The sequence below is a fragment of the Procambarus clarkii genome, chromosome 40, assembly GCF_040958095.1.
Source record: "Procambarus clarkii isolate CNS0578487 chromosome 40, FALCON_Pclarkii_2.0, whole genome shotgun sequence".
Classification (NCBI taxonomy): Eukaryota; Metazoa; Arthropoda; class Malacostraca; order Decapoda; family Cambaridae; genus Procambarus; species Procambarus clarkii.
Window position 1 is genome coordinate 7,328,147 of NC_091189.1, and position 17,383 is coordinate 7,345,529.

The following is a 17,383-nucleotide window of genomic DNA, read 5'->3' on the forward strand; positions in this document are numbered from 1 at the left end:
GCTCTAGGTAACCGTATTACTTTATAATGTGATGAAACGCCCCAATGTTCGGAAATTTAGTTTCATTTTTTGTATCCTTGGTGGATATATTTACTCATAACTGAATCGCGTGATTTTTGTGATTATTCTTGTATTAAAAGTATATACTGGGAAGATACTTTAGATAAGATACGTATACTTTAGAAGATACGTATACTTTAGAAGATATGTATACTTTAGAAGATACGTATACTTTAGAAGATACGTATACTTTAGAAGATATGTATACTTTAGAAGATACGTATACTTTAGAAGATACGTATACTTTAGAAGATACGTATACTTTAGAAGATACGTATACTTTAGAAGATACGTATACTTTAGAAGATACGTATACTTTAGAAGATACGTATACTTTAGAAGATACGTATACTTTAGAAGATACGTATACTTTAGAAGATACGTATACTTTAGAAGATACGTATACTTTAGAAGATACGTATACTTTAGAAGATACGTATACTTTAGAAGATACGTATACTTTAGAAGATACGTATACTTTAGAAGATACGTATACTTTAGAAGATACGTATACTTTAGAAGATACGTATACTTTAGAAGATACGTATACTTTAGAAGATACGTATACTTTAGAAGATACGTATACTTTAGAAGATACGTATACTTTAGAAGATACGTATACTTTAGAAGATACGTATAGTTTAGAAGATACGTATACTTTAGAAGATACGTATACTTTAGACGAGAATTGAAAGTCTCTTTCTGCATAGCGCTTTCGTCTATGTGCATGTTGTTATTATTATTTATATTATTATTTTGCTAACATTTGTATTTTCAAGTCTGATATTGCCATTAAGATTGGTGTTATCATTTTTATCATTATTTGTGCCATTATGTCTATTATTTATTTTCTGATTACAATGGGAGGCATATTTTGTCTAGGTGTGTTTGTTATATCTTTATCACTCTCTACCTCGTTGCTAGCAAATATCTTCTTTATTTTGCCAGCTGTTTTATTCACAGTTTCCCCTTCCGCTTCCTCTCCCTAAGTTAGCGTTTCTGTCTTATAACTCTACCTCTCTCTTCTTGTGTCCAACGTCATGTGTATTAATCGCCTTCCTATCTCTTTCTCTCTACCTTTATCCGTCTCCCTTTCCCTTCCTTTTCCTCCATTCTTTGTGACCCCAATCCTTATTCCGGTTTCTCCTCCTCCTGCCTTTTTTTATCCCAATATTGCTCTTTCTCCTCCCTCAAACTCTCGAGCATCGAGCGAGTCTCAGGCAGAGAGCGACATGCACTTTAGGAAAGAGGTGAACCTTGAGCAGGAAGGCCTTGAGGTGAGAGATGGGGAACTCAAGAGATACAGAGTCCCTGAATATTAAAATAAGAAATCACCCGAGGGGAGAAATAAGGCATTCCTTATGTTTGAGATAAGGAGCCCTTCAAGGATTCCTCAAGGAATATTTCCATGTGGAATAAAGCTTTAAGGGGACCAAGAAATCCTTCAAATGGGAGGTCTCCGAAGACGTGTCGAGAAGGACAACCTCGTCAGAGAAATTCAAACAAACTTTTGAGTGGGAGAGAGGAAGATAATCTCAAGATAATCTCAAGATAGGTGGATGAGATATGCAAGATCTCGAGACAAAGGCAATAAAGCCAATGTGGGGAAAATACGAAAGCGCTGAAGGAACAGATTAGGAACTCTGGTGTGGGTTACAAGAAACTCCTTGAGAGGAGGAGGATCTCCAGTTAAAATTAGGATTCCTTGGGGGGCGGATGTGAGGAAGCCCTCGAGGAAAAAATGAGTAAAGTTGATCTTTTAAACCTAACTCACTTAATTGTGTTAACGAAACTGACTCATCGTTTGGTGTAGCGACTTTTGGTTCTTCGGTGAAGCTGGGTGAGTGTTGCCAATGTAATAAGGGGAAATAAAGACAAAAAGGAGAGAGAGAGAGAGAGAGAGAGAGAGAGAGAGAGAGAGAGAGAGAGAGAGAGAGAGAGAGAGAGAGAGAGAGAGAGAGAGAGAGAGAGAGAGGGAGAGAGAGAGAGAGAGAGAGAGAGAGAGAGAGAGAGAGAGAGAGAGAGAGAGAGAGAGAGAGAGAGAGAGAGAGAGAGAGAGAGAGAGAGAGAAAGGGAGAGAGAGAGAGAGAGAGAGAGAGAGAGAGAGAGAGAGAGAGAGAGAGAGAGAGAGAGAGAGAGAGAGAGAGAGAGAGAGAGAGAGAGAGAGAGAGGGAGGGAGGGAGGGAGGGAGAGAGAGACTCGCGTAGTACATCACCCTAATGAGGCTGTTAGCCCTGGAGCTCAGCCATCGCGTCCTCCCCACCGACAATTTTATTTTCCCTGTAAACACAATTATACGAGAAATGTCCTCACACACACACGCACACGCACACGCGCTCACACACACACACACGCACACGCACACGCACACGCGCTCACTCACACACACAAGCACACGCGCTCACACACACACACACACACACACACACACACACACACACACACACACACACACACACACACACACACACACACACACACACACACACATACACACAGTAGTAAGTAGACAAACTTGAAGAATGGTCTAGAAAAAGGCTACTAAAAGTCTACTCAAGAAAGAGTATAGTAATGAAATTAGGCGAAGGGAGCAGTAGGCTGAACACAAGGTACCATCTGGGAGGTGAAATCCTGCAAAAGTCAAATAGAGAGAAAGATCTGGGGGTTGATATCACACCAAACCTGTCCCAGAGGCCCACATCAAAAGGATACCATCGGCGGCATATGCTACATTGTCCAACATAATACCTGCGTTCTACGGGCTCACCATAGCCCGTGCTGCTTGGAACTTGTTCCGAGTTGCTGAATCTATAACAACAACAACATACCTGCCTTTAGAAACTTCCGAAACGTATAAGGAATCGTTCAGGACTTATGTCAGACAAATCCTGGAGTATGCAGCACCAGCCTAGAGTCCATATCTAGCTAAACACAAGGCAAAGTTAGAGAAGATTCAGAGGTATGCCACCAGACTAGTCACCATAACTGAGAGGTATGAGCTACGAGGAAAGACTGCGGGAGCTAGGCCTCACGTCCCTGGAAGACAGAAGAGTAGGGAGAGACATGATCACCTCCTATAAAATTCTCAGGGGAACTGACAGATTGGACAAAGAGAAACTATTTAGTATAGGTGGAACATGAACACGGAGACACAAGTGGAAAACTTAGGACCCAAATGAGCCATAGAAACCTTTAAAAAATGAGTCAGAGACAGACATTAATGCAACAGGCAATGATGTGGTGGAGACTGACTCCATACACAGTTTGAAATGTAGATATGACAGAGCCCAGTAGGCTCAGGAATCTGTACACCAGTTGATTGACAGTTCAGAGGTGGGACCAAAGCGCCAAAGCTCAACCTCCGCAAGCACAACTAGGTGAATACAGGTTCCAGTAAAGGGAGTTGAGTACCTTTCTGTGAGAGAGCGAGATCAAAAGAGGTACAGAATATTTATGTACACAATTCAACGTAAAAAAAAAAAAATCCTAAATGAAACTGAATGTGGATGCAATTAAAAACTGTATTTTTTCCATGTTTTTTCGACTTCTTACTACTTGAACGTATGAGGCTAAATAAATCGAAATAATAGTTTTTTTTCAAATATGTAACGAATATATAAAAAAAATTTGGAAATCAGAGTTTTGGAATTCTTAATTTAACACACACACACACACACACACACACACACACACACACACACACACACACACACACACACACACACACACACCATGGCCGTATGGACGAAGGTTGATTACTGCACGAGCTGCAGTCATGGTTAATCGTATTTTTTTCCGTTCACTTTTACAAATTTAATTTGATTTTGGATTTGCATGCTTTTATCTCTTACGTTCATTTTTGTACTGTTGTTGTTGTTGTGTCACTGGATGTACCAAACGTTTTCATTATATATATATATATATATATATATATATATATATATATATATATATATATATATATATATATATATATATATATATATATATATATATATATTATTAAATATGACCGAAAAAGTAAGATTAATAATTCTAACACGAATTTTCTCAATCTTTCGTACATTTCGTTTCACTGTTGGAGGTAAATCAAAAATCAATTCTCCAAAATTCATTTTTATTTCTAGTCTGACGCGACACGAGCGCGTTTCGTAAAACTTATTACATTTTCAAAGACTTTAGTTCACAAATACACAACTGAATAGAACTTACGCATCTCCGATTTTATATCTACATTTGAGTGAGGTGGAAGGGGTGATGTGGCATTAACACAAGACAGAACAAGATGTGGTATTAATAGGGTATTAATTTCATCAACACAAGACAGAACAAGAGTATTAATAGGGTATTAATTTCATCAACACAAGACAGAACACGAAACAATGGATATTGAATAGAAGTGTTTGTAGAAAGCTTGCTTTCTACAAACTGCCTTGTGTTGATGAAATTAATACCCTATTAATACCACATCTTGTTCTGTCTTGTGTTAATACCACATCACCCCTTCCACCTCACTCAAATGTAGATATAAAATCGGAGATGCGTAAGTTCTATTCAGTTGTGTATTTGTGAACTAAAGTCTTTGAAAATGTAATAAGTTTTACGAAACGCGCTCGTGTCGCGTCAGACTAGAAATAAAAATGAATTTTGGAGAATTGATTTTTGATTTACCTCCAACAGTGAAACGAAATGTACGAAAGATTGAGAAAATTCGTGTTAGAATTATTAATCTTACTTTTTCGGTCATATTTAATAATATATGTCTACAGGAAAGACTGCTACCAAAATATACTAATATATATATATATATATATATATATATATATATATATATATATATATATATATATATATATATATATATATATATATATATATATATATATATATATATATATATATATATATATATCTGTTAGATCGTTTGCGTATCAGAAACAGGATCGATGACTGCAGCACCTGCAGTCATCGTCTGACCTACGTTGACTGCAGACCTCCGTCCTACCTGGAGGGAACCTACAGATGTCACCGCAGCGCTGTAAAGTATATAAGAGTGAAGGAACAACACGGTCCTTACGTAGAGCAAACGTCATGGGGCTAAATGCCAGCGAGGGAGATTATATAAAGTTAGGGGGAAAGCGAAGTATTATATGTTGGGGGAAGCGTTACATATCACCCGGTACATTACTGAGGAGGGGCAAGGTTAGGGGAACGAAGGAGGGATGGTTGAGGGGGTAAATATAATTATTTACAATTAAAGGAAACCATCCGGAAACATCGTCGGTCACACACACGCACACACACAAAATTATAAATCATATAGGAAAAGTATCTGACAATAAAGATAACACCTGGGCTGTCACCAGAAGAATACATTGAGAAAATAACATCAGCAGCATACACAAAGCTGGCAAATATAATGAACCCACGCCACAGAGTGCATCACTGAAGACGCTATACACTGCTTATAACGGACCAGTGACACATGCTGACCAGTGCCACATGCTGACCAGTGCCGCATGCTGACCAGTGCCACATGCTGACCAGTGCCACATGCTGACCAGTGCCACATGCTGACCAGTGACACATGCTGACCAGTGCCACATGCTGACCAGTGCCACATGCTGACCAGTGCCACATGCTGACCAGTGCCACATGCTGACCAGTGACACATGCTGACCAGTGCCACATGCTGACCAGTGCCACATGCTGACCAGTGACACATGCTGACCAGTGCCACATGCTGACCAGTGCCACATGCTGACCAGTGACACATGCTGACCAGTGCCAGCATGTGTAGCCGCGGCTCGACCATGTGCCACCCTCACCTAAAACACACGACAGCAAACTTAGATGAAGTCGAGAGACTCCCCTACTACGGTGACCCCGACGACAGTGACCCCGACGAGTGACCCCTACGAGTGACCCCTACGACAGTGACCCCTACGAGAGTGACCCCTGAACTTAGTAGGGCTAAGCTGTGATGAAAGGCTGGGGAAGCTTGACCTAATTTCCCCTGGAGAAAGAGAGGGCACGTCAGAGACATGATCATAACATATAAGATTCTTATATACATTAACAAATTCATTTTTTTGTAATAGGCATTAAACCAAACATTAGCATTTTACATGAGCTCTTGTTGAGTGTAAGAGTAGAGAGTGGAGGGTGAGTGGGGGGCGGTGGAGGCTTCCATTACTAAAGGTGATCGGTAAGAAAAGCAGAGTGTGGGGTGGGGAAAGGGCGGGGGGGGGTGAAGCTTATTTAGGTAAGAGTGCTGCCGCAAAAGCTGAAGCTGATCACTGAAATCACATGTATCAAACATGAAGCCCGAGATTATGAGAGGGATAAATTAAAGGAAAAAATAAGTGAGAATGAAAGTTAGGATGAGAGAGAGAGAGAGAGAGAGAGAGAGAGAGAGAGAGAGAGAGAGAGAGAGAGAGAGAGAGAGAGAGAGAGAGAGAGAGAGAGAGAGAGAGAGAGAGAGTGGGGGAGAGATAGAGGCTTGTTTAATGGTCGTATGTGTGTTGGGAGGGTGTGGAGGAGTGTGGAGGTGCTGGAGGGAGAGTGTGGAGGACGGAGTATTACTCCTCGCAGGGGAGACACAACCACATAACAATTTATTATTTTGTTAATCTACTCCAAAATACTTTTCTAGGAAATTCAAACAATGAAAATATAACCATGCATAAATAACTGGAATAGGCTAGTGATAATAACTGCAACAATAACAATAATTATGAAAGTAATTATATTACCAATACAAATAGACTAAACTGAATAATAAATGTAATAATTATATACGGTTGGTTCGATAGCATTACACAGAAGGCAGGGGGAGGGGGGTTATACCAGCTCAATTATCCCAGCTTATCTCCTAATACAAACAATTTGACGATATAATTTACAAAAATAAATGTCACCTCTGTATTTCCCGGATACGCCCCCCCTCCACATATTCTCTCTCTCTCTCTCTCTCTCTCTCTCTCTCTCTCTCTCTCTCTCTCTCTCTCTCTCTCTCTCTCTCTCTCTCTCTCTCTCTCTCTCTCTCTCTCTCTTCTCTTTTTCTCTTTATCAGCGCTTGCGATCCATGCAACCGTCATCGTTCACATAATATATATTAAACAAGGCCTCTTATTGTTACTTCAAGACTGGAAACTGTTTCAGCAGGCGTAACATACTAAATATTACGTAGTTCACACGATAATACCAAGGAACGCTGGTGGAAACCAAGTAACCGAATGAGCAAAGACTGAAGTTATTTTTCAATATCAGAAGAGTGAATAAATGAAATACAGCAGTAAGTGAAGCGGTGAAAATCCATACATAGCTTTAAATGTAGTAACGATAAGAGGACAAAAGCCTCGAGGCGATTAAATGTTAAATGACGAGAACCAATAGCTGAAGCTCAACCCCCCGCAAGCACAACCAGGTGAGCACTGAAACGCATGCGCATACAACGAACGCGTTCGCACATCAGCACGCCGTCGCCAACGCGGCCTAGTGAACACGGCTCACCCGTTCCTCCACCTTCAAAACACTCATTTCAATGCGCACGGTAAGAGGCAGTAATACTGCGACGCCCTCACGGATGACTGTGTGTATACGGGAGTAGCGGGCAATGATCAATTTGCATAACATAATTGCTTCTTGGGCACACAAAGGAATTTCATAAAAGGGTCATGAGACGATGGCGACAATGGTGGTAATGGTAGTGGTGGTGATGGTGGTGGTGGTGGTGGTGGTGATTGTGGTGATAGTGGTGGTGATGGTGGTGAAGGCATGGTTGTCGACGTTGGTGATTAGTTTTGTGGTGTCAGGAGTGGTATCGTTGATTGGTAGGAATGGCAACCATGGTTGTGATGGTGGAGGGTTTGTGGGTTTAGATATCAGTAGGACTGATTTTAAATAGTAATTAAAGCATTGGAGGTGGTTGTGGTGTACTCACCTAGTTGAGTACACCACATTCTATTTACTAACTACTCTGACACTGAAAAAGTTCTTTGTAATGTCTCTGTGGCTCATTTGGGTACTCAGCATCCACCTGTGTCTCCTTGTGCGTGTACCACCCGTGTTAAATAATCCATCCTTGTCTACCCGGTCAATTCCTCCTGAGACTTTTGAATGTGGTGATCATGTCTCCCCGAGCTCTTTTGTCTTCCAGCGACGTGAGGTGCAGTTCACTCAGCCTTTCCTCATAACTCATGCCTCTTAGTTCTTAGCCTAGTGGCATACCTCTGAAATTTGTCCAGCTTCGTGTTGTGCTTGATAAGGTATGGGCTCCATGCTGGGGCCACATAATCCTGGATTGGTTTTACATACATGGTATACAAAGCTCTGAAATATTCCTTACACAGTTTTCTGAAGGCAGTTCTGGTGTTAGCCAGCCTCGCATACGCCGCCGAAAATGTGAGAGACAAAGTGAGACTGAGACAATGTGAGAGACAAAGTGAGACTGAGACAATGTAAGAGACAAAGTGAGACTGAGAGACAATGTGAGAGACAAAGTGAGACTGAGAGACAATGTTAACAACAAAGTGAGAGTGAGAGACTCACAACATTACAGTTGCTCACAACTTGAATGTGAGCAACATTACAACAGTGAGCGTACATGTTCCCACTTTTGTTACTTAACCATGATTTGCATGTACAATAGTTATACACTATTAATCTCTTAGTATATCATTACTTAGTATATCATAAAATCCGTTTACGCAACATCGTGTGATAAAGATAATTAAAATCATTAGTGATGTAAATATCTCTGCCGAACTACGGATATTACACAAATATAAAATAGGACTTACCAGTTAGGGAAGAACGCTACGAACAAGCACTTTCCTGTTGTTTCTAACTAAATAACATTCACTCTCACTCACACAAAAAACTCTACTCTCACGCTGCCTTCCCTAACTCTACTTCCACGCTGCCTCCAACACTGCTTTCCTGGCACTCTCCTCACCCGTAGAGGCAGGAGAGTGCCAGGAAATTTCCTCTCCAATGCTGCCATAGTACCATTGGAGAGGAAATAATCCGGCAGCCGGACAGCGAAAAAAAGGGCCGGATAACGTCAGCGACACGTGCTAGGCTTTTTAAAGTAAGAACTTCCTTGAGAAATCTGACCAGGGAGTCCTCCAGAATGCTCTGGTATACGTACGTTAGACCAATTTCAAAATATGCAGTGGACTTCGAGCGACATCGAAGTCCATTCCTGTAAACTAGGCTGGAGAAAGTTCAAAGGCTAGATATCATAGTGGTTCCAGAGCTGAACTTCAGGACAAGAGCAAACAACTGAACATTTCACCGAACGAGAAGAGACATGATCACGACACACAAAATTATCTCGAGACTCGACAAGGCAGCCAGAGACCGACCATTTAACACAGTAGGGATATACTGGAAGCCATTTCTGAAAGATTTAAAACAAAATAAGACGCAGCCCAAATGGTTCTGGAATAAATGTACCGAAAGATAAGATTAGGACCCAAGAGCTGAAGCTTGAATCCTGTAAACACACAGAGATGAGAGCGTACACATACATGCGTATGGAAATGGGGTGGATTTGACGAAGAGGTAGTAGAAGCCACCACCATCTATAATTTCTATTGTAGACATAAACAGTGATATGAAATTTGGGTTATTGTCTCAAATGTCCAGCGGATGCAAAGGCGGGAGCTAAGAGCTGAAGTTTCATACTCCAGGCAAAAATAGCTGATTATTATTTGCGATTAATATAATACTCGCACTGCAAGTATAATTTTCCATTATACACACGCACACATAAAAATAATTAAACAAAGAACAAAATCTGGGCTTGATATTACACTTAACCTCAGAAAATCCACATGAACCGGATATCATCAGCTGCACATGCAGGCTTATCTAGCATTAGAAATAATCTATTCAGTGTCAGCAGGAAACAAATGGCATGAGTTTCAAACGTACACATAATAGTGCCCAATTGTATGGGCTTGTATGCAGTCACGCCCAAGACCCTGAATGCATACAAACACCAATGACAAAACATAAAGAAAATGTTGCTCTGGCCCTAAGCCAATCACAACGACTCCACCACACGATGTAAAGATAGAATTTCAAAGTTAGAGTCTCCCCCTAATCCTCCAAACCTAGACAGTGTTGATTAAAAGCTCGCTGGAGATTTGAGGAAATATCTATGGTGCGGAGGCTAATCCACGAGGGAGGTTGAGAGGGTAGCCACAGAGCACATAACAATAGTTGTAGTTATCGTGTACAATCCCCCCAGCTATCAGGGGTGAATATGAGAGCAGTGGACACTAATGGTCATTGAGACTACCACCAGGAATGCACTGCAGCGGGGCAGCAAAATAATTACACTAGAGCCGGGGAAAAAAGCAGAATGGCAGTTTACAACTGACATCACGGCACAAAGAAAAGAACAATGGGCGGTACGATCACAATGTGCAAGATGGTGAGGGGGAAGAGACGAGGTGATAAGGTAGCGTCTTCCAGACGAGGCACAACAGAAAGAAGGTCAAGGTGAAAGGAGGAAAGACAGAAGAGCCAAAGAGTGCTCTACAGGCGGAAGGAGAGCAGGAGGGAATTGTCAGGGGAAAGCACCAAAACATTAGGACTATATATAGCATTGGGAAAGGTTCAGGATAAGGATTTGGGATGGGACGGAGGAAAAGGAATGGTGCCCAACCACTTGGACGGTCGGAGATTGAACGCCGACCTGCATACATTCTGGAAGTCATTTCCAGAATTGTTTTACTTCTGGTAAGACCCCCCTTGAGCGTGCCAGAAGTGTTGGAAGCCATCACCATTCACAGCATCAAGAGGAGGTATGACAGAGAACTCGAAAGTTGGGATTTACAGATACACCAAATACAATACCAATGATGCCGGGCTCAAGAGCTAAAATATCCCTTCAAGTTGACACAACTAGGCAAGGACACGGAGACAGAGCCAACTAGGCAAGGACACGGAGACAGAGCCAACTAGGCAAGGACACGGAGACAGAGCCAACTAGGCAAGGACACGGAGACAGAGCCAACTAGGCAAGGACACGGAGACAGAGCCAACTAGGCAAGGACACTCAGACAGAGCCAACTAAGCAAGGACACGGAGACAGAGCCAACTAGGCAAGGACACTCAGACAGAGCCAACTAGGCAAGGACACTCAGACAGAGCCAACTAGACAAGGACACTCAGAGCCAACTAGGCAAGGACACTCAGAGCCAACTAGGCAAGGACACTCAGAGCCAACTAGGCAAGGACACTCAGACAGAGCCAACTAGACAAGGACACTCAGAGTCAACTAGGCAAGGACACTCAGAGCCAACTAGGCAAGGACACTCAGAGCCAACTAGGCAAGGACACTCAGACAGAGCCAACTAGACAAGGACACTCAGACAGAGCCAACTAGACAAGGACACTCAGACAGAGCCAACTAGACAAGGACACTTAGACAGAGCCAACTAGACAAGGACACTCAAACAGAGCCAACTAGACAAGGACACTTAGACAGAGCCAACTAGGCAAGGACACTCAGAGCCAACTAGGCAAGGACACTCAGAGCCAACTAGACAAGGACACTCAGACAGAGCCAACTAGGCAAGGACACTCAGAGCCAACTAGGCAAGGACACTCAGAGCCAACTAGACAAGGACACTCAGACAGAGCCAACTAGGCAAGGACACTCAGACAGAGCCAACTAGACAAGGACACTTAGACAGAGCCAACTAGACAAGGACACTCAGACAGAGCCAACTAGACAAGGACACTTAGACAGAGCCAACTAGGCAAGGACACTCAGACAGAGCCAACTAGACAAGGACACTCAGACAGAGCCAACTAGACAAGGACACTTAGACAGAGCCAACTAGACAAGGACACTCAGACAGAGCCAACTAGACAAGGACACTTAGACAGAGCCAACTAGACAAGGACACTTAGACAGAGCCAACTAGACAAGGACACTCAGACAGAGCCAACTAGACAAGGACACTCAGACAGAGCCAACTAGGCAAGGACACTCAGACAGAGCCAACTAGACAAGGACACTTAGACAGAGCCAACTAGACAAGGACACTTAGACAGAGCCAACTAGACAAGGACACTTAGACAGAGCCAACTAGACAAGGACACTCAGACAGAGCCAACTAGACAAGGACACTTAGACAGAGCCAACTAGGCAAGGACACTCAGACAGAGCCAACTAGACAAGGACACTCAGACAGAGCCAACTAGACAAGGACACTTAGACAGAGCCAACTAGACAAGGACACTTAGACAGAGCCAACTAGACAAGGACACTTAGACAGAGCCAACTAGGCAAGGACACTCAGACAGAGCCAACTAGACAAGGACACTCAGACAGAGCCAACTAGACAAGGACACTTAGACAGAGCCAACTAGACAAGGACACTTAGACAGAGCCAACTAGACAAGGACACTCAGACAGAGCCAACTAGGCAAGGACACTCAGACAGAGCCAACTAGACAAGGACACTTAGACAGAGCCAACTAGACAAGGACACTCAGACAGAGCCAACTAGACAAGGACACTTAGACAGAGCCAACTAGACAAGGACACTTAGACAGAGCCAACTAGACAAGGACACTTAGACAGAGCCAACTTGACAAGGACACTTAGACAGAGCCAACTAGACAAGGACACTCAGACAGAGCCAACTAGACAAGGACACTTAGACAGAGCCAACTAGACAAGGACACTTAGACAGAGCCAACTAGGCAAGGACACTCAGACAGAGCCAACTAGACAAGGACACTCAGACAGAGCCAACTAGACAAGGACACTTAGACAGAGCCAACTAGACAAGGACACTTAGACAGAGCCAACTAGACAAGGACACTTAGACAGAGCCAACTAGGCAAGGACACTCAGACAGAGCCAACTAGACAAGGACACTCAGACAGAGCCAACTAGACAAGGACACTTAGACAGAGCCAACTAGACAAGGACACTTAGACAGAGCCAACTAGACAAGGACACTCAGACAGAGCCAACTAGGCAAGGACACTCAGACAGAGCCAACTAGACAAGGACACTTAGACAGAGCCAACTAGACAAGGACACTCAGACAGAGCCAACTAGACAAGGACACTTAGACAGAGCCAACTAGACAAGGACACTTAGACAGAGCCAACTAGACAAGGACACTTAGACAGAGCCAACTTGACAAGGACACTTAGACAGAGCCAACTAGACAAGGACACTCAGACAGAGCCAACTAGACAAGGACACTTAGACAGAGCCAACTAGACAAGGACACTTAGACAGAGCCAACTAGACAAGGACACTCAGACAGAGCCAACTAGGCAAGGACACTCAGACAGAGCCAACTAGACAAGGACACTTAGACAGAGCCAACTAGACAAGGACACTCAGACAGAGCCAACTAGACAAGGACACTTAGACAGAGCCAACTAGACAAGGACACTTAGGCAGAGCCAACTAGACAAGGACACTTAGACAGAGCCAACTTGACAAGGACACTTAGACAGAGCCAACTAGACAAGGACACTCAGACAGAGCCAACTAGACAAGGACACTCAGAGCCAACTAAACAAGGACACTCAGACAGAGCCAACTAAACAAGGACACGGAGATACAGCCAACTAAACAAGGACACGGAGACACAGCCAACTAAACAAGGACACGGAGACACAGCCAACTAAACAAGGACACGGAGACACAGCCAACTAGGGTAGTTCACACACACGTCTTTGTCGTGGCAGGGAAGAGTCAGGGGTGGGAAAGCGCCGGTGGGCAGCCTCCATCCCAACACTTGGTATTTATTCAACAAACACCGCTGCAGCACTCACGCAACCAAACACACTCACAAGCGCACGCATGTGCACACGCATGGATGCGCGCGCACACGCTGAGGAAATAAATCCACGTAAAGGGCAAAATAGAGAAGCGGAGACCCCTCGGAGGACAAATCAAGAGACTCATAGACTACTGTTCCTGCGATATAAATGACCCACCATGGCAAGCTGAGTTATACAGGAAGATTACGGTGACACAAATTAACGAGGTGGATACAGAGGCTGAGTTATACTCGTCCTCTGTATAAATTTATATATATATATGTATATATATATATAAATGAGTTATACTCATTTATATATATATATATTATATATGACTGAAAACTCACACCCCAGAAGTGACTCGAACCCATACTCCCAGGAGCAACGCAACTGGTAACTACAGGGCGCCTTAATCCGCTTGACCATCACGGCCGGACAAAAGGAAGTGGTAGCCGAAGCTATTTGAACCACTTCCCCGCCGGCAACTCTGATGGTAATCTTGGGCATAGCATTTCACCAAATCACCTCATTCTTTGGGGCACACGTGAGGAACACAAATGCAAACAAGCCTGAATGGTCCCCAGGACTATATGCGACTGAAAACTCACACCCCAGAAGTGACTCGAACCCATACTCCCAGGAGCAACGCAACTGGTAACTACAGGGCGCCTTAATTGGCTGTTATATATGTATATATATATATATATATATATATATATATATATATATATATATATATATATATATATATATATATATTTCATTGAATATGACCGCATATTCTGTATTTTTATTTTCTGGTTTAGGGCTTCTATCCCTCTAACTATTTTCTTAGCATCAGGGCTTATTTGAAATAGGAGTTCTCCAAAACTCATTTTCGTACTTTTAAGGTGAAGAAAAGAAGTGATTTACTATAGAGTGTATTACACTTATTTGTATAATTTGCACGACGTTTCGAACCTCCATGGTTCGAACCATGGAGGTTCGAAACGTCGTGCAAATTATACAAATAAGTGTAATACACTCTATAGTAAATCACTTCTTTTCTTCACCTTAAAAGTACGAAAATGAGTTTTGGAGAACTCCTATTTCAAATAAGCCCTGATGCTAAGAAAATAGTTAGAGGGATAGAAGCCCTAAATCAGAAAATAATAAATACAGAATATGCGGTCATATTCAATGAAACATGTTTGAAAGAAAACCTGCTGCCAGTATACACCAAAATATATATATATATATATATATATATATATATATATATATATATATATATATATATATATATATATATATATATATATATATATATATATACATATATATATATATATATATATATATATATATATATATATATATATATATATATATATATATATATATATATATATATATATATATATGAGGTGGATACAGAATGATCTTACTCCTGGTAAGACCCTCTGGAGCGTACCAGAAGTGTTGGAAGCCATCACCATTCACAGCATCAAGAGGTATGGCAGAGAACTCGAAAGTTGGGATTTACAGAGGCATCTGCTTGATGGGGTTCTGGGACTTCTTCTACTTCCCTTGTGACTTGTGAGAGTTTGGTCCACTAGGCTGTTGCTTGGAGCAGCCCGCAGGCGCACATACCCACCACAGCCCGGTTGGTCCGGCACTCCTTGGAAAAAAAATCTAGTTTTCTCTTGAAGATGGCCACGGTTGTTCCGGCAATATTTCTGATGCTCGCTGGTAGGACGTTGAACAACCGTGGACCTCTGATATCATTACAGTGTTCTCTGATTGTGCCTATGGCACCTCTGCTCTTCACTGGTTCTATTCTGTATTTTCTTCCATATCGTTCACTCCAGTACGTTGTTATTTTACTGTGCAGATTTGGGATCAGTCCCCTCCAATATTTTCCATGTGTATATTATTTGGTATCTCTCTCGTTTCCTTTCTAGTGAGTTCATTTGGAGAGCTTTGAAACGATCCCAATAATTTAGGTGATTTATCTCGTCTATGTGTGCCGTATATGTTCTTTGTATTCCCTCTATTTCAGCAATCTCTCCTGCTCTGAAGGGGGAAGTGAGTACTGAGCAGTACTCAAGACGGGACCAAATACAATACCGAATACAAATACAAATACAAAACCTTGTTGTACAACATTTGATACATGCAAGGTACAAGGCTACTTGTCACAAGTTGTAGAGTTCCTCCAGCTCCTCGGATGGCGGGCAGGAACCATAGATACAGTGAGCATTTCCTCTCTGGCTCGCCACAGTAAGGCGCTGAAAGAGGAAACTGGTGGCTCTAGGGGTTTATGTAAATATAATTTATATAATTAGCCTTAACTACAAGAGACATAATTTAACTTCATGATTTACTGAGGCAGAAAACAAGTGTTTCCTTATCACAACAGCCTCAATAGGCCTGTGCGTTGGGCCGAAAACACAAAAAATTATTACATCTGGATCCACGTTAAAAGGTTTTCTGCGATGTTGGCACACGTCCAGAACGCTGTCTCCGAGATGGTGTCAGGTGACGACCAGGAGGTACAGCGCCTCCTGCTACACACGACTCCTCGAGGCGCGCTCCCCTCCCCCTCCTCCTGTGCTCAGTCTGTGAGCCTAAGTGGTATCTGGGAACCCGTGGGAGGAGTGCGGGTGAGAGGCAACAGGTTTTACTGCTATGTTAGACCTGCGGCGGCCTCACACTATCTCTCATAGCACTCATGCGACGACCCTCCAGCGCCCTCACACTATCTCTCATAGCACTCATACGACGACCCTCCAGCGCCCTCACACTATCTCTCATAGCACTCATACGACGACCCTCCATCGCCCTCACACTATCTCTCATAGCACTCATACGACGACCCTCCAGCGCCCTCACACTATCTCTCATAGCACTCATACGACGACCCTCCAGCCCCCCTCCCAACCTCACAGTAAAGAACACAAGGCACTCTAAGCACCCACCGTGCTAACGACCCCCCCACAACACAACACAACGCAACACAACACAGTAGGGCCATGCAGGCTCCCGGGACTGCCAGTGTGGCTCTCACTGCATCCTTTTGGCCCTGTGCCAGGATTTCGTCTCGTAGTGGGGTACGAACCGTGAAAAGTTGGGTGCGGTACACGGAGACGCCAAGTAACTCCGACAACAAATTGACCCAGGTGTTAAACCCACCTGGGTCAATTTCGTCGCCGATTTCGCCAAATGCATTGAGATCTTATCTTGAGGTTATCTTGAGATGATTTTGGGGCTTAGTGTCCCCGCGGCCCGGTCCTCGACCAGGGCCTCCCACCCCCAGAAAGCAGCCCGTGACAGCTGACTAACTCCCAGGTACCTATTTACTGCTAGGTAACAGAGAGGCATCAAGGTGAAAGAAACTCTGCCCATTGTTTCTCGCCGGCGCCTGGGATCGAACCCGGGACCACAGGATCACGCGTCCAGTGTTCTGTCCGCTCAGCCACCGGCTCCCTGATGGCGACATGCGCCACAACGCACTAGTGCCTGC

At 43.2% G+C, this 17,383-nt stretch overlaps 1 protein-coding gene across 1 annotated transcript; it reads left to right on the top strand.

The window, feature by feature from the left end:
• The first annotated feature begins 206 nt into the window (after positions 1-206).
• On the top strand, positions 207-752 carry LOC138373001 (cerebellar degeneration-related antigen 1-like). The gene has a single exon (XM_069339048.1). It carries the CDS (start codon positions 207-209, stop codon positions 750-752), a length of 546 nt encoding a protein of 181 aa, XP_069195149.1.
• The last annotated feature ends 16,631 nt before the right edge of the window (positions 753-17,383 follow it).